At 41.5% G+C, this 26574-nt stretch overlaps 1 protein-coding gene and 1 non-coding gene across 5 annotated transcripts; both read right to left on the bottom strand.

The window, feature by feature from the left end:
• Nucleotides 1-754: 754 nt before the first annotated feature.
• LOC125462614 (U11 spliceosomal RNA) lies at nucleotides 755-889 on the bottom strand. The gene has a single exon (XR_007249684.2). It is a non-coding gene; the product is annotated as a U11 spliceosomal RNA (small nuclear RNA).
• Nucleotides 890-3046: 2157 nt separating this feature from the next.
• On the bottom strand, nucleotides 3047-26049 carry anks3 (ankyrin repeat and sterile alpha motif domain containing 3). Of its 4 annotated transcripts, none has more exons than XM_048552120.2 (17): nucleotides 25865-26049; nucleotides 25220-25407; nucleotides 24246-24444; nucleotides 23178-23299; nucleotides 22293-22374; nucleotides 17694-17829; nucleotides 15962-16132; nucleotides 15019-15144; nucleotides 14200-14318; nucleotides 13380-13544; nucleotides 12837-12961; nucleotides 12485-12626; nucleotides 11254-11426; nucleotides 10840-10934; nucleotides 5370-5453; nucleotides 4847-4943; nucleotides 3048-4517 (listed from the first exon to the last, which is right to left on the bottom strand). In XM_048552120.2, exons 2-16 carry the CDS (start codon nucleotides 25387-25389, stop codon nucleotides 4852-4854), a joined length of 2001 nt encoding a protein of 666 aa, XP_048408077.1. In that variant the 5' UTR covers nucleotides 25390-25407; nucleotides 25865-26049; the 3' UTR covers nucleotides 3048-4517; nucleotides 4847-4851. The 4 variants fall into 4 exon arrangements, with proteins under 4 accessions (XP_059510026.1, XP_048408077.1, XP_048408079.1 ...); XM_048552122.2 differs by having other exon boundaries at nucleotides 26030-26047; XM_048552118.2 differs by having other exon boundaries at nucleotides 25968-26046.
• Nucleotides 26050-26574: the final 525 nt, after the last annotated feature.

Raw genomic sequence — 26574 nt, forward strand, 5'->3', positions numbered from 1 at the left:
GAATTGTTTTGGTTGAAGATCAGCATCTGGAGTGGTGACAACATCTGAAGGAGGCCACAATGGTTCATACTTTCCACTTCCGGGTGAGGATTGTTGTTTTATAGTTTGCACTACTGTACACGTGCTGCCAAGTTTTTGCCCTCATGCTTAACTTTTGTAAATCTTTGTGCATTCTGTGTTATCCTCACCATTTGCTTTCCCACCTATTTTTGTGTCATCCACAAATATTACTGTCACATTCACTTTCCTCATCCAAGTCATTATTACATCTTGTAAATAATTGTGGGCGCAGCACTGATCTCATATGGTATTAGACAATAAGAAATATAAACATTAGCTGTTTGACACCTCATGCACTCCTTTTAGAAACAAACATATAAGTTGCTGGGGTAACTCGGCAGGACTGGCAGAATCTGTGCAGAGAAAATCAGAGTTAACGTTTCGGGTCCGGGACCCTTGCGGACCAAAAACGCTCAAGTTTATTCATATTTTTCCTAAATATTCGACGTGCAGAATCATGCAGAGCAGTGATGTACGAAAGAATCTCCAAATGCTAAATGTAAGACTTACATTTAGAACGAAAGTCTGACATACACGGACAACGTCCACGTTAGGGTGGAGCTGGAGAAGCAGGAAGACTGACGTTTCAGGTAAGGATCGCTATTCAGAAACTTCCCGGTCTAGCTTTTGCCCCCGCCCCGCCACTAGGAGTCGCCCGTACTAATGGACTCGCATTTCTTTCACAATAAGAATACGGAGCGCCAGGACAAACGATCACCAGCAGCTCCAGATGGCAAAAATTGTGCTTCCGAAATCTCTTGATATCGATTCCGCACGGATAAAGCCCGTAGACCTCACCCATGTGCCATTCACAGCAGAAACCCTTTTACTAAGCAAACTCTCAAACCCGCTCTTGACCTACCGTACCACACTGCTCAGTGAGGGTGACAATTAGTCACCCCTCTCTAGAAGACTCCTTTGGCTCTAGAAGTGGAAATTCTACAGCAACTAAATCACCTGCGAAACTCTTTAATTCTTTCCTGTATTCAGACATTTTACACTTAAAAATCCAAATAATATATGCAAATACCGCAAAGCATTTTGGGAGCCTGCTGTCCACCGCAGGACCATGCCTCGGTTCAGACAGACGGGGGAGCCATTAACCAAAATTTGTAGCAAGATGCTTGGATGGCTTCATCTCATATAGCACCCCATCAAACGTCATTTCAATCACTGAAACTATAAATAGACACGAGAGTAAGTGAGTGTGTGAGTTGGAGAGACAGACTACCTGTGAGCTAGAGGAAACAAGAGATTACGTTGTATGTTTCCTCCATATCTCATGTATAATGTAATGCCAAACATTTCTGAATTTTGCTCATCAGCTGCTTGACCGAGGAAAAATATTGAAACAAAAACAAAGTTGCTGGAAAAGCTCAGCAGGTCAGGCAACATCTGTGGAGGAGAAAACAGAGTCAATGCTTCAGGTCCAGTGACCCTTCCTCAGAACTGATGGTGGCTGGGAAAACATCAGTTTATATGCAGAAAATAGGGAGGTGGGTTGGGTAGGGAGTAAATAGATAGAGCCCAAAGAGAGAAAGACAGTTGGACAGACAAAGGACGATCAGGCTGGGAGGGTGAATAGTTGTTAATGGGGACTGTTAGTGACTAACAACAGTGGGTGTGTAGTGACAGGCTATGTGGTAACAAGGCCTGGTGTGTAGGGTGGGGGGGCTGGGACATCGGAGAGTTTAGGCCCTAAAATTGTTGAACTCAGTTTTGAGGCCAGAGGGCTGTAGGTTCCCCAAGTGGAAAATGAGGTGTTGTTCCTCCAGCTTGCACTGCGCTTCACCGGAATACTGTAGCAAGCCGGAGACAGAGATGTTGGCCAGGGAGCAGGTGGTGCATTGAAGTGGCAAATTGAAAAATTGAAATATGGTTCCTCGTAAAAGGTAGACAACCTAGGGCTGAGGATCAGAGGAGCCGAGATATTTTCCAAGTGTACTTAGTGTTTAAAAAAAATTGGAAGGAGCCTATGTATAGTTAAACAAAATGGGGCAATTGGAAACAACACTCCCATTCCATTGCAGGTAAGTACCTGGTTATGAAACATGAAGAATTCATAATTTCACTGTACACAACATAGATCTGGTATCGTGTGCCGATCATAAAATCATAACATATTAAGAAGCAGGGGTAGGGCATTCAGCCCCCTCAAGCCTGTTTCGCGATCCAAGACATCACAGCTTATGTGGTCATGGCTTTAACTTCATTTTACACCCTGCTCTCCATGATATGGACTGCTTTGTTGATGAGAGATCTAACTCATCCTTGGGCATTCAAATAACCCAGTTCCCACTGCTCATTAGGTAACAGGCCCAAGATTAACAGCACTCAAAGAGGACAAACTGAAAGACCAGCAGATGCCATAAATCAGGAACAAAATCAGAAGCTGAGGTTCTGATGGGTCTCCAGATCCAAAACATTAACTCTAATTTTTATTCACAGGTATTGCCAGACCTGCTGAGCTTTTCCTGGAACTTCTGTTCTTGCACTTCTTACAATAAGTTTTACTGAAAGGTAAACTTGTAATATTGAGTGATTTATGCTGTAAATAAATTAGGACACTGATGTGTATACCCTTCTGCATTACGTTTCTATTACTTCGTGTGTTTTTACATTGATTTATATGGACCTCTTGATCAGCTGGAATACTTGATCAACCAGCACACGCCTGGTCCCATAGATGCTGGTTAATAAAATATTTGCTGTACATTTCTTTGTGCTTTATGTTTGATATGAAATTAATATTGTAAGGCTATATTTATTATGAGGTACTTCAAAAGAACCAAATACAGTATTGAAATAAACAGAATTGGTTTGAACTGTTATAAAATGAAACATAATTTTTAAAAGGAGGAAAAGGTATTTAGGATACTGCCTTATTTCAGAGAAGGCATAAAAACAGAGGTGATATTGGAACACTAGAAAATATATGGCAAGCCCATGCTGGAGTGCATATAGTTCTGCTCACCCCATTACAGAGAGGATTGATTGCATTAGATAGGGTACATCGGAGATTTACGAGGATGTTGCCAATAGAAAAATGAGGGAAGGTAGGCTAGGTTATTTGTTTTGGAATAATGGAGTATAATGGTATGAAATTACAAAGGACTTAGAAAGACCTGACAGACAGAACATATTTCCCTAAGTCATAGATCTAAAAATAATTGGTAGAAGTATTAGACAAGAGTTGACGATAATTGTTCTCACCCAGAGATGGCTAGGAGTCAGGAAATCACTAGCTGGAAGGGTGGCAAATGTAGAAAGCCTCATAACATGTAAGACATGCTTGTTTAGGTATTGAAACAGTCTAGCCTACAGGCTTGGATTGTGAGATTATGTTGGATGTTCTCCCATAAAAACCATGGCTGTTCTTCTACGCTGCAAATTTGTATAATTCTACTCTGAATCAGTCTACTACATACAGGTATAAATTCCAAACACTCATTCTCTTTAATCAAGTTCGAGTTGGATTAACTCAATATATTTCCATATGAGACAGAAGCTTCAAATGAAGGTCTGGAAAAAGTAGATGATGTAAGCACATTCCAGTTAATACAGGTTTTGACACACACCAGCAATCTGTGATTATATTCATGTCATGCCTCAGTTGTCACACTCACGTAGACACTCTGGTTTATTCTTTGGACAAGTTTTTTCTATACAGTATAGGATACGTACTCTCATCAATCCATACCCTGCTCCTCATAAGCTCACAGTTCATCAGCCAAAGGCCTAAGCTCTATAATGGGTCACAGTTCATTAGCCCAGGACCTGATCTTCGTATGTTCCTATTCAGGCATTGATCTCTGCTGAATGTTAAATTATAGCCTTCAAATTCCCAATTCTGTTCAACTATTTGATAAGTGAACTATGGTTTCATGTTACTGTGCACTGCTGGCCAAATAGTTTTGAGTTTTCCACACATATTCCACATCACCACTGCAACTTTTGATTAAAACATTTTCAATTTCATTAAGGCTATGAAGAAAGGACCTGTGTCTAAATTGGCTGCCATATTGCTGGAGTAATCAGTTTTCAGAGGATCATAATGCATTTGTTTAGCCGAACAGATGTTGAAGGGAAATAACATTGAAATGAGTCACTAAAGAGTGACATAATGGGCAAACAAGCATCACCTCCAGGATCCAGTCAACAAGAGAGGCACATCTCATTAGGAAGGTGATTGGCCACTCAATGCTGAGCCCAAACATCTCCTTATCTCACGACTACTTCAAAAGAACTGCTCAGGTTCTGCACATCACTAGGGCCTGTACAGGGCTGGGCTGTTTGTTGTTCCCACTCTTCATCCGAGTCAGCCTAGGTCTTGTAGAGGCCTGAGGCCTAGAAACTAACAGAGAAAGGCTGCTTTTCTTCGGGTGGCACTTTCACCCTCCGTCCAGTTAGCTAATACTGGATTCCACGAATCCTTCAGACATTTGACATTGCCGAGTCTAAAGGAAAGAAGAAAACCCAAAAAAGAAATTAGCAATAAAATCAAAGAACATTTTAAATAAAAAGCAAGTGTAGCTTGAACAGAATATATCAGAATGTGTTCACATTCACCTACAACTTTGTTCACTCACCACAGCCCATCACCTCTGAGAAAATGTAAAGTAGGTGCAGTGGGAGAATACTGCATGAAATGTGGACTGCCAGAAAGACAGCAGAGCCTTAAACACAGAGCAAAGGCAAAAAGACAGCAGATCCACATACTGGACTGTACTGTACAAAGCAGACAACACTAGTGCTGTGATAGGTATCTCAATGTGTCTTCACCTACCCATGTCAGATATCAGCATTGTGTCTCCACTCTGGGTTCCTTTTGTCTGAATTTATCAGGTTTTCCAGATTCTGTTCAACTATTTGTATAGTTTTACCTAGAAACAGAAACTCTCAGTAAATGTAGCTTCAGTTAAAACACATTCAGCATCACTCCCAACTAAGGCGGGGAGGGATTCAGTCCCAGTTAGGGTCCAGCCCACAGTGCAGGACAAGACCAGTGAGTTACAACATGCCTTTTGGGTATTTGGCATATTTCACTTTAGATACACTGAAGTCATGGACTGCACTGTTCTGACCACATACCCGAAGAAATGAACAAGTAGACAACTCCAACACAGTAAAGCTGGACAGGTCAGTGACACGGGAATTCAGCATGTGTGCGTGTGCGTAGCACATCTCTTGACACTATCTTTTGACAGTGAAGGAGATGTGTTCTTCCACATATTTTCAGACAGCCAGCAGTTTGTGTTAAAAAAAAACTGCAATACACTCAGCAGATTTACTCATAAAACTTTGCTCACCCATTTCTCCTGTACATTCTTTAAGAGTAGCACTCAATTCCGATATACTCAGGGATCCGAGAACAGATTTCCAGTTAGCAAGGCCTTTTGGAAAGAGGAAAGAACCAAGGTTAGCAACATCAACAGCTTTGGTCAGGTCAGAGAATTCAGCAGTGACTAACTGGCAGGCTTAAAAAGTAGATAAATCTCCAGGGCTGGATGAATTGTATCCCAAGTTGTTGAGTGAGGTAAGGGAGGAAATAGCAGGATGCTTGCAAGAATTTTAAATTCCTCTTTGGCCACAGGAGAGGTGCTGTAGGACTGGAGCACAGCCAAATAGGGTACTGCTATTCAAGAAGGGAGCAAGGGGTAAACTAGTAAACTACAGGCCAGTCAGTCTAACCTTGGTGTTGGGGAAACTATTGGAAACAATTCTGAGGGCAGAATTAATTTGCAATTAAAGAGGCAGGGATTAATCAAGAACAGTCCACATGGTTTTGTTAAGAGCTGGTCGTCAATTTCTCGAAGAGGTACCTGGGTATTTAGATAAGAGCAATGCATTGCCATTGTCTTGCAGAAGTCTGAGTGGACTATGTCCTGCATGGACAGTGATGGCAAAGTTAAAAACCCACAAGATCCAAGGAAATTTGGCAAATTGGATCCATAATTGGCTGCATGGCAGGAAGCGGAGGGTGATGGTTGAGGGGAGTTTTTCTGACTGGAAGTCGGTGTGCTGTGGGGTTCCACAATGGTCAGTGCTTGGCTCTTGCCAGTTGTGGTTTATATAAATGAATTAAACTTGAATGTAGGAGGATTGATCAGTATGTTCACAAATAGCATCCTGCTATTTCCTCCCTTACCTCACTCAACAACTTGGGATACAATTCATCCTGGTAGAGTGGTAAAGAAGTGAGAAGGATATCCTTGGGTTGCAAGAGGATACAGACAGATTGATCAGTGGCAAATGAAATTCGATCCTGTTGTGTGAAATATGCAATTTGCCAGGACAAACAAGCCAACGGAATACATGATGAACATTGGGATTCTGGAAAATACAGAGGATCCGGGGAGGACACTGGTGTCCATGCGCACTGGTCCCATAAGGTATTAGGGCAGGTGGATAAAGTAACTAAGGAGGCATAGAGTTTAAGAACAGGGAGATTATGCTGGAATTATAGAAAATGTTGGTTAGGCTGCAGCTAGAGTATTGAATGCAATTCTGGAATTCACATTATAGGCGGGAGGGGATTGTAGTGTCATACAACATGGTAAGAGACCCTTCCGTCCATCTTGTCAATGCCGACTAGGTTTCCTACAACGAGCTAGTCCTATTTGCTTGCATTCATCCCAAATTCCTCTAAACCTTTCCTATACGTGTACCTATCCAAATGCCTTTTAAAAACTCTAATGTGTACCTGCCACAACCACTTCTTTGTGAACTCATTCCATATGTGTAAAAAAAAACTCCCCCTCAGGTCCCTTTTAAATCTTTCCAATCTCACCTTAAACCTATGCCCTCTGGTTTTGGACTCCCCTACCCTAGGGAAAAGACACAGTGTGAATAACCATCTATGCCCCTCATGACATAATAAACCTCAAATAAAGTCACTCCTCAGCTTTTTAGGTTTCAGAGGAAAACAAAAGTCCCTGCCCATCCAGCATCTCCTAATAACTCAAACATTGCAGCCTCGGTAACATTCTTAAATCATTATTTTTGGCATCCTTCCTAGTTCAATTACATTCTTCCAAAATCATGGCAACCAGAATTATATGCAGTACACCAAATTTGGACTTCCAATGTCTTGTACAGCTATAATGTGACATCCCAATTTGTATTCAAAGCTCTGACAGATGAAGACAAGCCTGCTAAATGCCTTCTTCTCTAGCCTGATAACCTGTAACATCACTTTCAAGGAACTATGGACCTGCACCCTTTGGTCTTTCTGTTCAACAACACTCCCCTGAGCCCTACAATTAACAGTTTAAAAAGTCCAACCCTGGTTTATCTTATCAAGATGCAACAACTTGCATTTATCTGCATTAAAATCCACCTCCCATTCCTTGGCCTATTGGCTCATGTGATCAAGATCCCATTGTATTCTTAGATAATCTTCTTTGCTGTTCACTATACCACCAATTTTGGTGTCATCTACAATCTTACAAACCATGCCTCCTATATTCTCATCCAAATTGATTATATAAATGATGAACAATAGTGGAACCAGCAACGATCCTTGCAACACACTGCTAATCACAAGCCTCCAGTATGAACAACCCTCTACCATCACCCTCTGTCTCCTAACATAAAGCCAATTTTCTATCCAACTGGCTTGCTCTCCATGGATCCCATGTGATCTAATCTTACCAACCAGTCTATCACGTGGTACCATGTCAAGGGCCTTGCTAAAGTAAATGCAGACAATGTCTTCTGCTCTGCTTTCACCTATCGAATTCATTTCAAAAAAAAACTCAATTTTCAGACTTGATTTCTGATGCACAAAGCAATGCTGACTATCTCAAATCAGTCCTTGCCTTTCTAAATGCATGCAGATCTTTGTCTCTCAGAATCCCCTCCAATAACTTATTACCACTGTTGTCAGGCTCACCACTCTGTAGTTCCTTGGCTTTTCATTACAGCTTTTCTTAAATAATGACACAACATCAGCTTTCCTTCAGTCTTCCAACACCTCACCCGTGACTGTTGATAATACAAATATCTCAACTACAGGCCCTGCAAATTCTTGCCTAACCGCACACAACGTCTTCAGATACTCTTATTCAGGTGCCAGGGATTTATCTAGCTTAATGCATTTTAAGCCCTCCAGCAATCCCTCTTCCATAATGTGAACTATTTTCAAGACGTCACAATTTATTTCCCAGAGTTCCCAGCTTCTAAGTCTTCCGCCACAGTAAATACCGATGATAAATATTCGTTTAGGATTTCACGCATCTCCTGTGGTCCCACACATAGATGGCCTGGTTGATCTATTCTCTCCTAGTTACTCTTTTGTCCTTAATATACTTGTAGAATTTCTTTGGGTTCTCCTTTAGCTGATGTGCCAAAGCAATCTCATGTCCTCATTTTACTGTCCTGATTTCCTTCTTAAGTGTTATTCCCATACCCGCTATATGCCTCAACGGATTCACTTGATTCCAGCTACTTATACCTGATATATGCCTCTTCCTTTTTCTTGACCACTGCCTCAATATCTCTAGTCATCCAGCAGTGTTCTTTCCTCCTATCAGCCTTGCCCTTCAATTAACAGGAGCATGTTGGCCCTGAATTTTCCACCTCCCTTTTGAAAGCCTTATGCTTCCCAGATGCCCCTTTACCTCCAAACAGCCTCCCCCAATCAACTTTTGAAAGGTCCTGTCTAATACCATCAGAATTGGCCTTGCCACAGTTTAGAACTTTAACTTGTGAACCAGACCTCTCGTTTTCCACACAATAGTATTATGGTCACTGGTCCCAAAGTGTTCCTCCACTAACACCTCAGTCACATACTGTGCCTTATGTCCCAAGAGGAGGTCAAGTTTTGCCCCTTATCTAGTAGGCTCATCTATACATTGATTCAGAAATCCTTTCTGAGCTCACTTTACAAATTCCTCCCGTCCAAGCCCTTAACACTAATGGCAATCCCAGTCTATGTTTGCGAAGTTAAAATCCCCTATTATTACAATCCTATTATTCGTACAGCTACATGTGATCTTCTTACATATGTGCTCCTCAGTTTCCCAATGATTATTGTGGGACGTATTGTACAGTCCCATCAAACTGATTACAGCCTTATTTCTCAGTTCCATCCATTTAGCCTCACTGGATGATGTGTCAGAAATATCCTCCAAATTCTACTGCGATATTTTCTCTACTCAAAAACACCACACCCCCTCCTCTCTTTCCTCCTCTTTTATCCTTTTAATAGCATTGGCACCCCAGAAAATTAAGTTGCCAGACCTATCCCTCACTCAGCCGTGTTTCTGTAAAAGCCATGATATCCCAGTCTCATAGACCTCATCGCTTTTTCTGCCGAAGTTGTTGGCATCAATATGTACAACATCATCTGGCTGCTCACACTCCCATTTGGGAATTTGCTCCAACTGCTCTGAAACATCATTGACATTGGCACCAGGGAAGCAATACACCAGTTTGGAGTTTCGCTCGCAGCCACTGAAATGCCTGTCTGCACCCCTAATTAGAGAGTCCCCCATCATAATTACTGGAGAGGATCAGTTATGAAGGAAGATTGGGCAGACTGGGATGGTTTTCCTTAGAGCAGAAGGGATTGGGAGGGGACACAATTGACATGTATAAGATTATGAGGGGCATAGATCGGGTAGGCAGGAAGAAAATAATTCCCCTTTATGTCGGGATCAATGACTCTGATGCATAGATTCAAGATAAGGGGCAGAAGTTTAGAGGAAAAGCTTTTACATCCAGAGGGTTGTGGGAATCTGGAACTCACTGCCTGTAAGGGTGATACTGACAGAAGCCCTCATGGCATTTAAGAACTATTTAGCTGGGCATTTGCAATGCCAAGGCATACAATACTAAATGGGCCAATTGCTGGAAGATGCAGTTATAATAACTAGATGGTTGTTTTTGACCAGTGCAGATATGATGGGCCAAAGGGCCTTTTTCTGTTCTACAGGTCTCCATGGTAACTGTACAATCCTACACGAACACTGAACAGCAAGTTGTATTTTGATTGTCCAATGGACACTGAGGTACTTTTTTGGTACTGTCCCTCCCACATGCAAAACTACTAAAATACTGTACTATGACCTCAGCCCTAGTCTCCTGACACGACAGCACAGTGCTATATTCCCACGGTACTACCTTTCTGATATTCAGTGTTCCTTCAGCACTAATCCCTCGTTCCCTCAACAGTAGTCCCATCCCCCCTCAAAACAATGCAGCACTACATCAGTACTTACTGTAATTTCTGCCTCTATTTGTAGTTAAGTTCATAATGGGGCTTGAATTCATTACTATTAGACTCAAATGATTAAGTGTACTGAAGGGTTTTATTTAAACTCAATTTCTTATTTTCTCCCCTTCAAAACTTGGAAAACTAAATGTTTGAAGGACAAGATCAGGGGGGTGGTCAGGATCCTTCAATAACCAGCTGTAGATATCAGTCATTCAGGGTTCTCCAAGAGATGCAGGTGGATGCAGGCTTGTTAAATCGACCTATGGTTATTGCTATCAGGGAGGGGGAAGGAATAGAAGATGTAATCAGCTACGGTTATTACTCAATGCGGCCATACAATGATAAAGGTGGAACTTAGTTATTATGGTACAGTCTGCTATCATTCACCAAATGCATTTTCACACAATGGTTCCAGCACCCTTGACACTGTTTGCCAAGGAATCAAAACCTTCAGTTTGCCTGATCCACTGAGATTGTACAGCAGCACATTGGTTACCATGGAAGTTGCTAGTGTAGTAACGGAGGTCAAAAATGCATTCCATTAAGGAACCATTACTAACCTTCCTTTGTGTTGCTTGGTTTTTTCCTCAGCTCTGCTTTCCTCCTCTGTCCTATTCCATCTTTAAATCGGGCTGATAGTTCACACTGGCAAGCCCTGACAAAGATGATAAAGTAATGAGATGAGTAACTGCTCTGCCACCTGAGATGATACTTGCATGATTCAAGGATCAACACAAGGAACTAAATAAGTCAAAACCAAGACATTCAACACTCAGCAACAACTTTAGTTCATTCTCCCTAACTTCTTGTTGTCCAAGGACATTAATAGTCAGCCTCACCAGTCCACATCCAAACTATATTCAGATGGTTGCACACAGAGTTCATCATACACACTGTCCATCACACATTCAGTCCATTACACAGATAGTTCATTAGGAATTCCATATCATTGATGACTCATAGCACTGACTCACTCGATTTGCTCAAGAGCAATTTCTAATTCTCGACAGACCCTCTGTGTATCTTCAATCTGTTTCTGTTGTTGTTTCCAGACAATTTTATCCTCCATTAAAAATCCTTCAACCACTGCTCTCAGCTCCTGCTCCTGTGACACTCGTCCTTTCAGCAATTCCACTTCCTCACACTTCTGATGAAAGAATCACAGAACATCCATGAGTTTGATCTGGAGGCTGAAATTAGACATGCTTCAGGCTACACAGTGCTAGAGCCTTCATATATTAAAAATAATAGCAAAGGAGGTGAGCAGACTTCGGGTCTATTCGTCACTTACACAGATTGGCCAGTGAATATTTCGGAAGAATTACCCTCTACAGCTGTGTTCATGTGCACACACTCCTGAATATTGAGCATTGTAGAGAGATCTTTACTGTCTTTAACTATCTTTTCAGATGAGAGAATGACCCTGTGTCAGTGAACTAATAAACCAGAGAATAGTGGCAACTGGTAGTATTTAGTTCAAATTCATTCACCTGGAATTGAAAACTAGTCTCAGTAATGACAACTGTGACAATTATCATCAGTTGTTGCAAAAAGAAACATTTGTTTCAGTAATGTTTTTTGGGGAAGGATGTCTGCCATCCTTACCTGGACTGCCCTCCAGGACTTTGCAGACCCACAGCAATGCTGTTTATTCTTAACTGTTCACTTAAACTGAATGGATTGCTAGACTGTTTAAGACATTTGGGGGATGGGAGACAAATGCGAGAGCCACCAGCAATGCCCACATGCTTTCAAAGATTTTCAAAAAGTCTAATCCCTCCTGTACCTAGCCTGGGAATGCTTGACCACCCTGCAAAGAAATATTTAATCTATTCACAACCTTTCCCGTGCACGTCCAGGAGAGTTGGTGGCACATTATAGAGAGAACTTTACCCAGTAAGAAACCTATCCTGTACCCACCCTGATCGAACAGTGCAGAGCGAATTTTATTCTGCATCTAGCCAGCATTGTACCTGCCATGTCTATCCTGAGAATTTGATGGGAACAGATTTAATTTGTATTTAATAGGAACAAAGCTTTACTTTGCATTTAACCTATAATATACCTACCCTAAGAAGAACAGTTTAGAGGAAGGTTTTTGCTTTTTATCTAAACTTAAGCTGTTTTCACCCCAGGAAACCAATGCCTAATTAATTTCTTGCAAATACAGTTCAATTGCTTTCAGTCACATGGAATAAATTGCACCTTATGAAGTTGAATGGCCATTTCCTGCATTTCTGTCTCCAGACGGTCAGCATAGACCTGTTCTAAGGTGTTACTCAGAGGCAGGGCGTTACTGTGCCAGCGGGCAATTGCAGCTGTCATCTTCCTCTTAGGTCCAAACAACCTGCAATGACACCAGCATTAAAACACTCTGTGCTGAGCTTTGTCACCTACCTCGTCCCACTTTCTGCTTGTTCACTCTACACAACCCTACCCCCTCAATTGTTGCCACTACACCAGTCCCTCCTAGTTCCCCTCTCTACCCCATTACAACACAGCAGTTGTGTGTGCTGTACACACCTTGGCTCTACCCATTCATGTGGCACCTACTCACGTAATGCCTACTTCTTTCAGATCAGCTTCTGTCAGAGTGAGGAATATTCGCAAATCCACGTCCTGCTCCTCGAGGATGTGCAAATACTTCAAGCAACCAATCTGTTCTAGAAACTCTGGCAAGTCCTGTAACCAGAGGAAACATTGACAATACCACACGAAAAAGAAATGTGCAACATGAGAGGACATAAGTAAGGAACTTCCAACCTCTAGCAATCATTCCACAGTGATTAGGGAGGGAATGGCTGAGTTTTGATCCCTCAAAGATATTGTTTTGATGGTTGTTTTAAGTATCACCGCCGTAACTGTACTCATGGCCATGGGAAAGATTCAGAGGACCTTGGTGTCAGAGGGACATGCTCAGAGGATCCCAAAATATGTCTTATTCTTAACACCCATAGATAGGTTTGATTATATGTTAACATAATAGATAATTATAGAAAGTGCACTGCATTAGAATGAGACTATATGATGTTTCAACTTCATAATAGCACCAAGGATAACAAACTCCACCACTTGTTAACATCCAAGGACCAGACCGTACCTTTGGACATTGGTATTCCACTACCACCTTATTTGGAATCTGTGTCTGTGAACTGGGAATTGTGTAAATGTCACTTCCTCCTGAGTGGGTGCTCTCTGTGCTCCGACTGTGACCTCTACGAATCCTCTGCTTCCTAACACAAGATTTACTGGACTGATCTGAATCCTTAAAAAAAAAACAAACACAAGAGTCTCATTTGCAAAGAATACAAGCAGCATAGCCATCAATGTGCCGTTCGGAAACCCGATCCCACAACCCACACCCTGAAAACCTGATCCTAAAGCCCAGCACCCTGAACAGCAATTCCCACTGCCCCTCAGTAACTCTAGAAGATAAATTTAGAATTATCTGCCTCAGAACACCACACAACTGTACTCTTAACTATGTTAGTCCTCAAATGTAGTACACTCCATTCAGCCTATACGTAAACCACAAAGACTAATTGTCTCTTCAATCTCTTCACTAAATGCAACCCTCACATGCTCTAATGCTCCACTTCACAATTCATTCAACCCCAAATTCTCCTGTGCAGCAGCCCATTTTCCGTCTATTTGCTCCACACTCATTTGTGCTGGCCTCATTAACTCCATGCCCTCTGTGTGTCCTTATGGCTGTTCCCACTGTTCCCCAACTAGAATGCTGTTCTCTCATTTCTGAGGGTCTCTTACACACTGGACAAGTGCATTTATGTGCACTGTGGGAGCCTAACTGAGAAGGAAATGGCTGAGGGCTGCAAAGGACAGGATTTAAGCATGTTCACTTATTGGAAATAAGCTAAAACCTACATAAATAGACAGTACCTTTGTGCACCCCCTCTCACCTCATTACTCTCCAGGGATCCCTCACGGCTAACACCCAAAGCCTTTGCCAGCCCTTCACTACTGCTGTCGCTGCTCTTGCGAGTGGTCACAGTATCAGTGATACAGAAAGGATTTTCCTCTACAGAGGAGAAAAGCTGTCAGTCGTTGTCAAGAAAACCAAAAAATCTGAAATAAAAAACTTTGGAAATATTCAACAGGTCAGGTAGCATCAAAGAAGACAAATATAATTAACTTTTCAGGTCAATGACTATGATGAAATGTTAATCTGCTTCTCTCTCTGCAAATACTGCCTGGCATACTGAGAATTTTCAGCATTTTCTGAATGATGAAATCACTTACTTTGCAGACAAGGGCAAAAGTAAAACCTGCTAATAATGCACAGATGAGACAAGAAAGAAGAGGAAAACTAATTAATAGCTCAAGCAAGGATCTTGATCGAAGATTTGTAGTCATAAGCTCCCTTTTGAACTGTCATAGCCCTGTTCTATTGGGTCACAGAGTTCAGCCTTTGGAAGCAGGAAGTAAAGTGTAAAAGTATAACAGAGTCTCCCAAAGGCATTTGCCTATGTTCTTTTGCACACACAAAACAGAGTCATGCTTACACTCACTGTCATGCACACAAATCAATCAATCAATCATTCTCACACACTCAACTCTCAATGATGATCTAAATCACACACGTGCTTACGGTCACATGCCTATGACGATTTTTACACATATTCATACTTCTGTTTGTTCTCATATACATATCCAACTGTAAGGCAGTAGCCTAGGTCCTCAGAAACCAGTGAACGGTAAGAAGGTGCAATTGCACTTACCTCTACTGCTGTTGCTCTCTACGTCCTGCTCGTTAATCGGAGAGGTGACATCACGGTTCCGGATATCCTCTTCATCTTCATCCTGGTTATTCTTGAATGTGACATACCCTTGTGGTGGGAGAGATTCTGAAAAGACAGCAAATATGAAAACATGAGGAGAAGGAATTGAGAGAAAAGGATAGGGGAAAAATAAAATTTCCTGCTGTGGATTGATTAACACAGGATTCTCATCTCAATAGTTGTTCTCAAACTTCGTTGGTTGACAAACTCCTTTTCAAATGAATTAGTAATCATGGACACCAGCCCACATAAATTAAGATACTGTACCTAAAATATAAGTGCCATTTATAACGAATGTATTAATATGTTTTCAGAAAAGCATTAGTGAGATGGGTACACCTACCTCTAACTAAACAGTCTATCTAGCCTTGACAGAAACCCAGCAGGGGCAGCAACATGGGGAGAAGAGCATGAAGAAAGCGCAAAGGGAGCAGGGAGAATGAAATTTTGAGCGGAATGCTGCCCAAGAAGAGTACAGGACCACAGGAACAACAGAAAAAGGCATCTAGCCTTTGCTAAATCACTCAGACTTGACCTCGGTACTTACATGTTATATTGCAGGCCCATTGAAAATGATCTATTAGCGCGAGTTTAAGAACTACAGCTTTAAAATACAATCTATTAACCCAAAACTCAAAAAGTTAAGAGGGTATCTTGAACTCTGTACCTGCCAAGCAAAAATCAGTCTAGCTTAGCGGATAGAACTCTCTCGCTCTCTCACCTCAGTAAGGAGGTCGAGTTCCAGTCTCACTCCAGAGACTTCAGTGTAAAATCTAAGTTAACACTTTCAACATTCTTTGGTTGAAACATTAAAAGATTCCCCACAACCCACCATCTCACAATATAGTTCTCTCCCTTCAAAAGATCATAAAACTGGTTATACCATATTGCTGTGGCCATCCCCTGGTTCGATGGCCTGTGATGTGTGCTAGTGCCTGTGGTCCATCATGAATACTAGGCCCCTTGTTTCTTCGAGAATTAGAATGACAACTGTGTGGGTGATGTCGTTGGAATGAACAGGATTCATCAGAGGAGCTGAAATCTTCGTCCATTCCTGTAGAGAGATAAAACAGCTTTATATCAGTTCTTCCATACATAGCCAAGCAACTTCTTACATTGCTGCCAAGCAACCCAGGTGGATAACTAGCAGACAGAAGACAAGACTGGATTGGGTTCGGGTCGACAAAAAGCAATCTCCCTTGTTGCCTAAAGTAAATATGTAGACATGTTCATTACTTGACTGACCTTGAAATGTAGTTGTTCCAATTCTTGTACAGGTACACACGGTATGAGTTAGGAGCAGGAGTAAGACACTTGCCTCAAAGCTGCTGTACCATTCAATAAGATTATAGCCAGTTTGATCATTCTATGTTCTCACTTATCCCAATAATATTTTAACCCTTACTCAACAAGAATCTATCTCCCTCTGCTTAAGAATATTCAAAGAAGATTTGACTTACATTGATTCCAAGGAAGAGAATTCCAAAGTTTTTTGTCCCTCCTCATCTCCATCTTAAACAGGCAATCCCTTATTATTAAACATTGACCCCCAGTTCTTGATTCTCTCAAAACATCCTTTCCATATCTATCCCACAGAGATCCCTCAGGACCTTAAACGCTTCAATCAAGTCACCTCTTGCTGTTGTAAGTTCTAGTGGATACAAGCCTTGCAGTCTAACCGTTTCTCACATGACAACCTGACCATTCCGGGTATTACACCTGTAAACTTCCTCCGAATTGCTTCTGAAAGATTTAATACTTCCTTTGTTTGTTATTGTCACTGAGCTAGCAATCCAGAATCCTAGGCTAATATCCTGGGGACATGAGTTAAAATCCCAGAAATTTGAATTCAGTTAATAAATCTGGAGTTATAAAAGCTAGTACAACGGTAATCAGAAAACCATTATGTACCCGAAATATTAACTCTGCTCTCCTGCCACAGATGCTGCCAGGCCTGCTGAGTTTTCCTGGCAATTTCTGTTTCTATTAACCATTGTCAATAGTTCTAAAAACCCATCTGGTTCACTACAATTTCTAAAAAAAGACAGTGAACACGATAACATAAGGAGAAGGAATTCCGAGAATAGGGTCGAATAGATCCTGTTTTGAGTTGATTAATGAAAGGTTTTTAGAACAATGTCCTGGCAATGCCCGCATCCTACGAAAGAATGAAAAAAAACTAAAGCAATACCCACATTGCCCTCCATAACTGAAGTATGGTTTGCCTACTTTTGTATTCATTTCCCACTTTCAATAAACAATAAAATTCTGTTAGCTTTCCTAATTATTTGCTGTACTTGCACACTAACCTTTTATAATGTATGCACAAGGACACCCAGATTCCTCTGCATCTGAGCTCTGTAATTCCCGCCATTTAGATAATCTGCTTCTGTTATTCTTCCTACAGAAATGGACAATGTCATATTTTACTTTTCAGCCCATTTTCCAGATTTTTGCCCACTCCCTTACTTATATTCCTTTCTAGCCTCATGGTTTCTTCAGTTTACTTTCCTACCTATCTGGAGTAGACTTTCTGATGAGGGCAGTGGGCTGGCCTTTGTGTGGAAACAAAACCAGATTTTATACACAAACTTGTGCAGCAACATCACATCTACCTGTGTCCCTCCGAACTGATTTAGATACTGGGGCTGTATGCAGGTCAATGAGACTGGCAATCTTCATATACCCATACATGAGTGCCAAAGAGCGAGCTGTGTCCCCAGTTTTATCTTTCACATCAACTTGGACATCCTGTATTCAGAATAGAAAAGAAGTCCCATTATTGAAGTTACTGGAACGGTAATTTTTAAAAATTCATTAATAGGATGAGGGTGTCGCTGGCTAGGCAGCATTTATTGCCCATCCCCAATTGCCCAGAGGCAGTTCAGAGTCAACCACATTGCTGTGGGCCTGGAGTCACATGTAGGCCAGCAGTTTCCTTTCCTAAAGGACGTTAGTAAATCAGATGGATTTTTCTAACAATCGACAATGGACTCATGGTCATCTTGACATTCTTAATTCTAGATATTTTATTGAATTCAAATTCCACCATCTGCCATGGCAGGATTTGAACCCAGGTCCCCAGAATGTTATCTGGATCTCTGGATTAACAGTCCAGCGATGATTCCACTAGGCCATTGCCTCCCCTACATAATAGTGGTAATGGATTAGTAATGTAAAGGCCCACGCTAATGCTCTGGGGTCTCAGTTTCAAATCCCACTACTGTAGCTGGTAAGGTTTAAATTCAATGAATTAATAAATCTGGATTTGGAAGATAGTTGCACAATCACCATCAACATTCTTTTGAGGTTCCATCTACACTGATCAGTGTCCTAACGTATTGACTTCTGATTTCAGAAGTCAAAGCTACACACAAACCTTGGAGGCCCATGCACCGAAAAAATTTAGAGGCAATACTGAGCACCATCAGTCAATCAATCATAAAGACCCATCTGGTTTAAGAAAATTCTTTAGGAAAGGAAATTTGCTGCTGTTGTGGTCCGAAATCACATATAGGCCAGACCTACAGAAATTTGGTTGATAGTTATAAAAACAGTTCTGCTGAGTTTGTCCAGAATTTTCTGTCAGCAACTGCAGAGACAGAAAGAGTTTACATTTTGAGTGCAGTGAATCTTCTTTGATACTGCATGTTTCCAGCATTTGCAGTGTTTTATTTTATTTGGCTGATAGTAAAATCAGGGAGATGATGGCCTCTTGGGATTATCACTAGACTATTACTCCAGAGACCCACTGAATTTGAATTCAATAAAAAAAAACTAGGATTAAGAATCTAATGATGATCATTTAATTGTCTAATTTGTTGATTGTCAGGAAAAATCCATCCAGCTCAACGATATCCTTTAGGGAAGGAAAATCTGCAATCCTTACCTAGTCTGGCCTATATGAGACTCCAGACCAACAGCAAATATCTCAACTCTCAAATATCCTCTGGCTAGTTAGGGATGGGCAATGAAAACTAGCTGGGCCAGCAATGTCCACATCCCATGAATGAACTAAAAGGTTTAGGCCTCTCACCATCAAAAAGGAATAAAACTAGACAGATCACTTTGCACCAACCTATGCACTGGAAGTGGTACTCTTAGTCCTGTCAACCCTGCAAAGTCCTCCTTAATAACATCTCAGGGGGCTGTGCCAAAATTGGGAGAGTTGACTAGTCAAGCAACAGCATGGCATAAGCAAATCATACATTACAGCCAAAGTCCCAGACATGGCCATCACCATCCCTGGGTATGTCCTGGGAGTTTTCAATAGCAACTCTGAACTCCATAAATTCTCATGACATCAGTTCAAACTTTAGGGCAAGGGAACCTCCTGTTGATTACCATCTACTGTCCTTCCACAGCTGATGAAACAGTACTTTTCCTCAGAAGACATGCCAAGGGTTGTAAGGAACAAAATATAATCTAGGCGGGGACTTCAATATAGCATCACCACTGACTGAGCTGGCCAGGTTCTAGAGGACACATCTGCCACTCTGAATTGGTAGTTAATCCATTGCTTAATTTTGTGGAGATGAAGTCCCAGTTTCGAATTGAGGACACCCTCCATCCTGGTGTGTGGCACTAACACTGTGCTAAATTAGATTGATTTATAAAGGATCCAGCAACTCTAACAAGCAACTGGGCATCTATGAGGCACTGAAGGCTATCTTCAGCAGAACTGCATTCGACCACAATCTGAAATGTTAACACCCAGTATATCCCTCAATCTATCGTGAACGTGAGGAACCAACCTTTATTAAACAAAGAATTAAGACGACCTTGCAGGAACAACAGCTGAGATACCTAATAATGAAATGTCAACCTGGTGAAGGTGCAACACAGGACTGCTGCATGGCTAGTTTGGAATGCAGAGTGACGCGATCAGTGTGGGTTTGATTTCTGCATCAGCTGAGATCACCATGAAGGACTCACTTTCTCAACACCTCTCCCTATTTGAGGCATGGTGACCCCTAGGTTAAACTACCACCAATTATTATTTGTCTTTAATTACAGAGCAATTCTATGGCCTGGTAGGACTATAGCAATGGTACCATTACTCATTTGCCAAACTGCAGGATCAGAAGGCAATAAACAACATTTAGCAATTTCACAAATTAACAAATCAAATCTAAGTTCTGCAATCCTGCCACATCCAGTCATGAATGATGGTGGTCACTTAAATAACTGAGGGTCAGGATATAGGTGAAGCTCCAATGTTGGGAGAACCCAAAATATCAGAACCAAAGACAAGGCTGAAACATTTACAATCACATTTAGCCAGAATTGTCAAATGGATGATGCATCGCAGTCACTTTCTCTAAGACCTAGCATTACAAATGCCAGTGTTAGGTTAGTACAGTTTACTCCATATGATATGAAGAAATGATATGAAGAAATGACTGAAGGTATAAGACAATGCAGAAACTACGATCCTTGAAAATATCTTGCCGGTAGTGCTCAAATCCTATGTTTCACAACCAGCTGCACATCTAGCCAAACTGCAGTACAGCTACAACACATTTGGTAGACAATGTGGAATACTGCCCAAGAATTTGCAGTTTGTAAAAAAGAAACACGAATCTAATCGATTCATTTGCCAATGCATCAGTCTACTATTGGTTATCAGCAAAGTGATGAAAGTTGACGGACCGCGATCAAGCACTGCCTACTTAACAATAACATAGAAAATAAGAGGAATGGGCCATTCGGCCCTTTGAGCCTTTTCCACCATTCGATATGATCATGGTTAATCATTTATTCTGTTCCTGTTTTGTCCCAATGCCCTTTAATCCTTTTAGCCCTAAGAACTAACCCCTTCTTGTAAATATTCAATGTTTTGGACTCAACCGCTTTCCTTGGGAAGAGAATTCCACAGGCTCACCACCCTCTTGATGAAGAAATTTCTCCTTATCTCAGTCCTAAATGCCTACTCCATACCCTTACACTCTATAATCTTTCAACCCCTTGGTACCCAAGAGTCTATCTACTTCTGCCTTAAAGATATTTAAAGGTTCTACTTCTAATACCTTTGCAGGAAGGGAATTCTACAGTCTCTCAATCCTCCAAGAGAGTTTTTTTTCCCTCATCTGTCTTCAATGGGTAATCCCTTATCACAGGGAATCAGCCATAACCATACTGAATGGCGGAACAAGTGTTAAGGGGCTAATGGCCTAACACTCCTCCTATTTTCTACGTTTCTATTATCAGGGGTGTGCAGGAATATAGTGTCAAGGTTAAAATCAGATTAGCAATGATCTTATTGAATGGCACAGCAGCCTCAAAGGACTGAGCAGCCTACTCTTGTTCCTTGTTTGTATGTGGCAAGTAACACCCATGCCACACAAGTAACAGACAATGAGCATCTCCAAGAAAACAGAATCTGTATGATAAGTGGTTTTGTCATCACAGAATGTCCTCTCAACATGTGGGGTTACTACTGGATGAATAATATAAATACAGTGCTATAAGAACATATCACAGGCTGGGAATGCTGCAGTGAGTACTCAACTTCTCTACCAACAAAACAATCTATTTATAAGGTACAAGTCAGAAGAAAGATGGCATTCTTTCCATTTGCCTGGGCAAGTGTAGATATTCAAGAAGTTTGGCACAATCCGGGACAATCTGTTGTCGAGAAAATTCACTCACTCCACCACTGAACACGCTATGACAGCAGTGTAGAACATCTGCAAAATGCAATACCAATAGAAGGACAAGGGGATAAAACGAATGGGAACATCACCACCTACAAGTTCCCCTCCAAATCACTCAGTATCCTGTTGCTGGGTCAAAATCCTGGAACACTGAGGCTGTAGCAGTTGAAGAAAGCAATTAACCGCTACATTCTCGAGGGCAGTAATGGTTGGGCATAAACTCTAGCTTTGTCAAAGATATTCACGTCACAGGAAAGATGAAAAAAAGCTCTGTCGATGGCCTAGCATATTGCCAGCTAATACAGTATAGCCGATGACTGACTGTTGCCTCTCCCCTCTTTGGGAATCAGCTGCTTACATTAATTATAGCAGCACTTGTCAGACTAATCAGAAGCAAATCCAGTCTGTATTAAGGATAATAATCATACAATGCAATCACAATATCTTACATCAAGAGATAAGTAAAAGGCTCTCACCCAACTAACACTTCTACCGATCTGCCCCAACCCAGAGCTCTTCGTGCAACACAAGACAAGATGAGAAGTGAGAGACACATACATGGTTCAAAAGGTATTGGACTATGATCTCATGACCAGAGGCAGCAGCTTCCATCAGAGGTGTAAATCCGTACACAGGCTCTCTAAAACAGAAAATAGCAACGTTATTTCAGTTACTGGAAAAGGAGTATTGGCAACTCATATCTGTATTATATTGGAGTGTAATAAATGGAAGAGGGGTAATAAATGGAGGAGGGGGCTTCAGGGCTGGAGGAAACAGATGGGGGAAAATGGGCTGGAGATCAGTGGTGGAGACATATCGGAAAAGTGCTTTGAGACAGAGACCAACTATAAAAGATTCTGTTGGGACATGGCAAAACCTCATACAAGATTGACATTACAAACATTTTGTTTGGAGATAGCTGTAGAGTTTTGGGAAGATTATTGTTCTTTCTGATTCTGGAAAGGTCAAGTTATGACAAATATTCAAGAACATGGAGGATTTTCGTCAAACTAATAGTGAGTGACTGGTGGAATGATAACAAAAGGCAAAAATTGAAGATAATTTCAAAATGAGTTAAAGTGGGTGTAAAAAAATTGTTTACCTCAAGGATGGACAGAATGTCTCAGTGTTGAAGAAGAGTTCAGAAATTCTTTTTAAAAGGTATTGGGGATATGTTATTTCAGAGAGAATATAAATTATTAAAGATTCTAGGAAGTTAGCATCGGCAGCATTTCATTTCTAGATTAATTTTTAGAGTAGAGATAAGGTTGGTAGGTCAGATGAATAGTTTCAACCTTGTACACTATTAACCATTTAAATACAGGTAGGCCTGTTGTGCATTAGCAGATGTTTAATATTTGTGTGAGCAGTGAACAAAACATTGAACAAAGAATATGCTCTCAGGATGAAGGACATGCAAATCATATCTACCCCGTATCTTACTTTAGATTTGCATCAGCCCCATTATCCAGAAGGAACTTCACCATTTGCTGGTGTCCAGTGCTCGTGCAATGGAACAGTGCAGTCCAGCCTCTGTGATCCTTCAGTTCCAGTTCAGCCCCTTGCTGCTTGAAAGAAAAAGCAATTCAGCTCATCAAATCTCAGCCCTCTTGTGTCTTAACACTTCCAGGTAAACCCAAACCTCCAGTACCAACTGAAACCAATCCTTCGAGTACCCTAACCCTCCTACTGCACCTTAGTCCCTCCATGTCCAAAACCTTCCACTGAAGCCCAAATTTTGATATCTGATTCTACTTCTGCAGCTTCGTTTGCATCAAACATTTGCAATGATATGTCCCCTAAACTTCCCACTCAATATTAATATCCTGAACAATATCCTGCAAACCATCTTCTCTCCTCGACGTAGTCTGTAATCTTTCCTAATAGCTCAGTAGTTCTGCCGGATAAATACACCTATGATCTTGAGGTAACCATTATGGTAAAAAGAGAGCTGCCCTGTGCATTATACATCATCAATTTAATTGCTGTGGAATCATATACATCTGTTGTGGCTACATATCCAAGCATTCCAGTTCTATTGCCTTGTACACTGGCTCAACGTTCAGTGATAATGGGAACTGCAGATGCTGGAGAATCCATGATAATAAAATGTGAGGCTGGAAGAACACAGCAGGCCCAGCAGCATCTCAGGAGCACAAAAGCTGACGTTTCGGGCCTAGACCCTTCATCAGAGCTCTCTCGAAGGATTGGTTTCAGAGCTCTCCGATGAAGGGTCTAGGCCCGAAACGTCAGCTTTTGAGCTCCTGAGATGCTGCTGGGCCTGCTGTGTTCTTCCAGCCTCACATTTTATCAACTTTCAGTGATGTGTGTTATAGTCACAGTTTCCTTTTAATGTCTCTGCACCAATTCAATCCCATTCATTACATACCCAAGATATTCTGTTGCCTGAATGGTGCTACTTTATCTCCATCACTGTTTCCATAATCCAAATTATACCACTAACTTGCCCCAGACCACACTGCATAATCACTGACCCCAAAACATACTGACCTGAAGCAAGAAGTAGGCAATGCTCTCATTGCCACAGCTTGCTGCCAACATCAATGCACTCTGCCCTCTCTCTGTTGTCATGTTGACATCCACTCCTGCCTCCAGCAAGAGGTGAACAACAGTATCATGACCAATATATGACGCGTACATCAGAGGTGTCCAGCCTCCCCGGTTCTTCTGATTCGGGTTTACTTTTCCTCTAAACAAGGCAAATAACAAATCATTCCAATTTCACAGTCCCGCTCCCCCACACACAGCCAGCCAGGTCCGCACACAAACATACCAACCCCATCTGAGCCACATACACACACACACACACATGCACACACACACACACACACACACAGTGCCAGATACTTTCCCACTCCCCTGTCATACACAACTGAGCCAGGTCCACACATACACACACACAGACAGACCCAGTCACTAAAGATTCCCTCGACCAACGGGTACCGTCAACACCTGTCTGAAATGCAAGATGATAAGTTACAGTCCCTACAGTTTGACATTGGTTTTCACTTTCTGTAACTGTGTCAGGCACTAAATAGGGATTCTTATGTTGGGGCTAGTTTTGGCAGAGTGTGCAGGTTCCTGAAGGTGAGATATGATTTTGGATTTGTTGGAGTGTGTTGAACGCTGGCACTACTGATGAAGATTTCATTCTAGGATTGCTGATGTAATGATTTTCAGTGGAATTATCAACAGATTGATAATACTGACCATCAATCTGTAATCCACATAAGCACTTTCCAGCTGAAGTGATTTGGTGGATCAATTGACAGCATTCAGGTATGGAAGCACCTGATGTAATGATACATGAGGATTCATAAATCAGCCAGTTTAATAGTTTCTACAAGCAGAGTAAAAGTTAATTTGGAAGAATTCACATCTTTAAGTAAACATGCTTATGCTGGCTAAATTATTATCCTTGCACATTGGGTCTCACTGGCAACTAACAGTCTTCCTGCTCTTACCTCTGGATACACTCCTTCACCACATCATACTGTCCAATCGATGATGCCGTGTGAAGGTCTAAAGGGACATCCAGGTCCTCACAGCCAACTAGCTGTTCAAAGCCATGCCACATGGACAAGCTGCGATTCAGAAGCTCGGTCTCACTTGAGTCATCACTCAGCTCAGACATGCTGGTCTAATTTCCTTCCTGTACAGAAAGATCAGATCATCACGACACCTCCTTCAAATCACATGCTCAGTGGTGTGGGAATTCCTAGTCAGTGCAACCCTTGAAGGCCAGAGGAGGCAACTACATTCCGTATCAGTGGGCCTGATATTGTGCTCAGGTACTGATCACATCGGAGACTATATAGACGGACCATGCGGAAAAACAACCTCAATGACAAGTCATGCCTCATCTCCAAATACGAGGACATCGTGAGAATATCGTGACAGGATTAGAATGTCATGGATTTGTGAAGAACCATTAATCTACTGAAATGATATTTTAAATGATTAAATAACCTAAGGAGATTCAGAACTTTACAGTTGTCCCATCGGTGTGTAAGTGACATTAGTTGCTACAGGTTACTGTCACCCCTGTTGCTATGGGTTACTGTGACCCCTATCTGTGTTGTGACGCTTGTTGCTAGAGGTTAGAGTACCTAGGCCTCCTGCCAACGGCGCTAAGTTTTTTTTAATAATCTTTACGTCCATCCGCAAGAAACAATTGCGCCCCCCTTGCTCGTCCCCTGCGATGATCACTACCTTTTTTTAAAAAAAGTAAAAGTAACACCGTTGGACAGAAAATGGCTACCGCACTTTCTCACCGCTGCTTCTCTTCCGGCTACACAAGCATGTGACATACACCAGCCAATCATATACACATGAGGCCATATAAACAACGATAGGCAGGATGAATGCAAGAAGGTACTCCGCTGAGTTAAAGATCTCTGCTCCGCCCAGCAGCATACCCCTGCAATGGAGGACTTTCTTAGCTGTTGTTAGTTTTATATACCTTTCTGATCAATCTTATTACGCATTTCTGGAGTCGATGCGACTTGAACCTACCAAAAAGTAGAGACACAACTACTGTACCAGAAGAGTAAAGTGGTGTAGATTTATCTTTGTGCTGAACAATTTTGTTATTGCTAAGTTTGCATGGTCTGCTGTGGATATTTCGAAAAGGGACTGGCTGGTTTTTGTTTTATCTGGTTCAGTTGGAGGGAAGCTTGCTAAGAACAAGCTGAGTCAGGGAGAGCTTTCTAACAAAAAGCTGCCGAGCTCTTCTCTCTCATTTCTGAAAAAACTCTCTTGTTGAGTGGAATTTATTTGTTCTTATGAAAGAATGATTGACAATACATTGCTAGATTGT

Source organism: Stegostoma tigrinum, chromosome 23 (assembly GCF_030684315.1).
Source record: "Stegostoma tigrinum isolate sSteTig4 chromosome 23, sSteTig4.hap1, whole genome shotgun sequence".
In the NCBI taxonomy this organism is placed as follows: domain Eukaryota; kingdom Metazoa; phylum Chordata; class Chondrichthyes; order Orectolobiformes; family Stegostomatidae; genus Stegostoma; species Stegostoma tigrinum.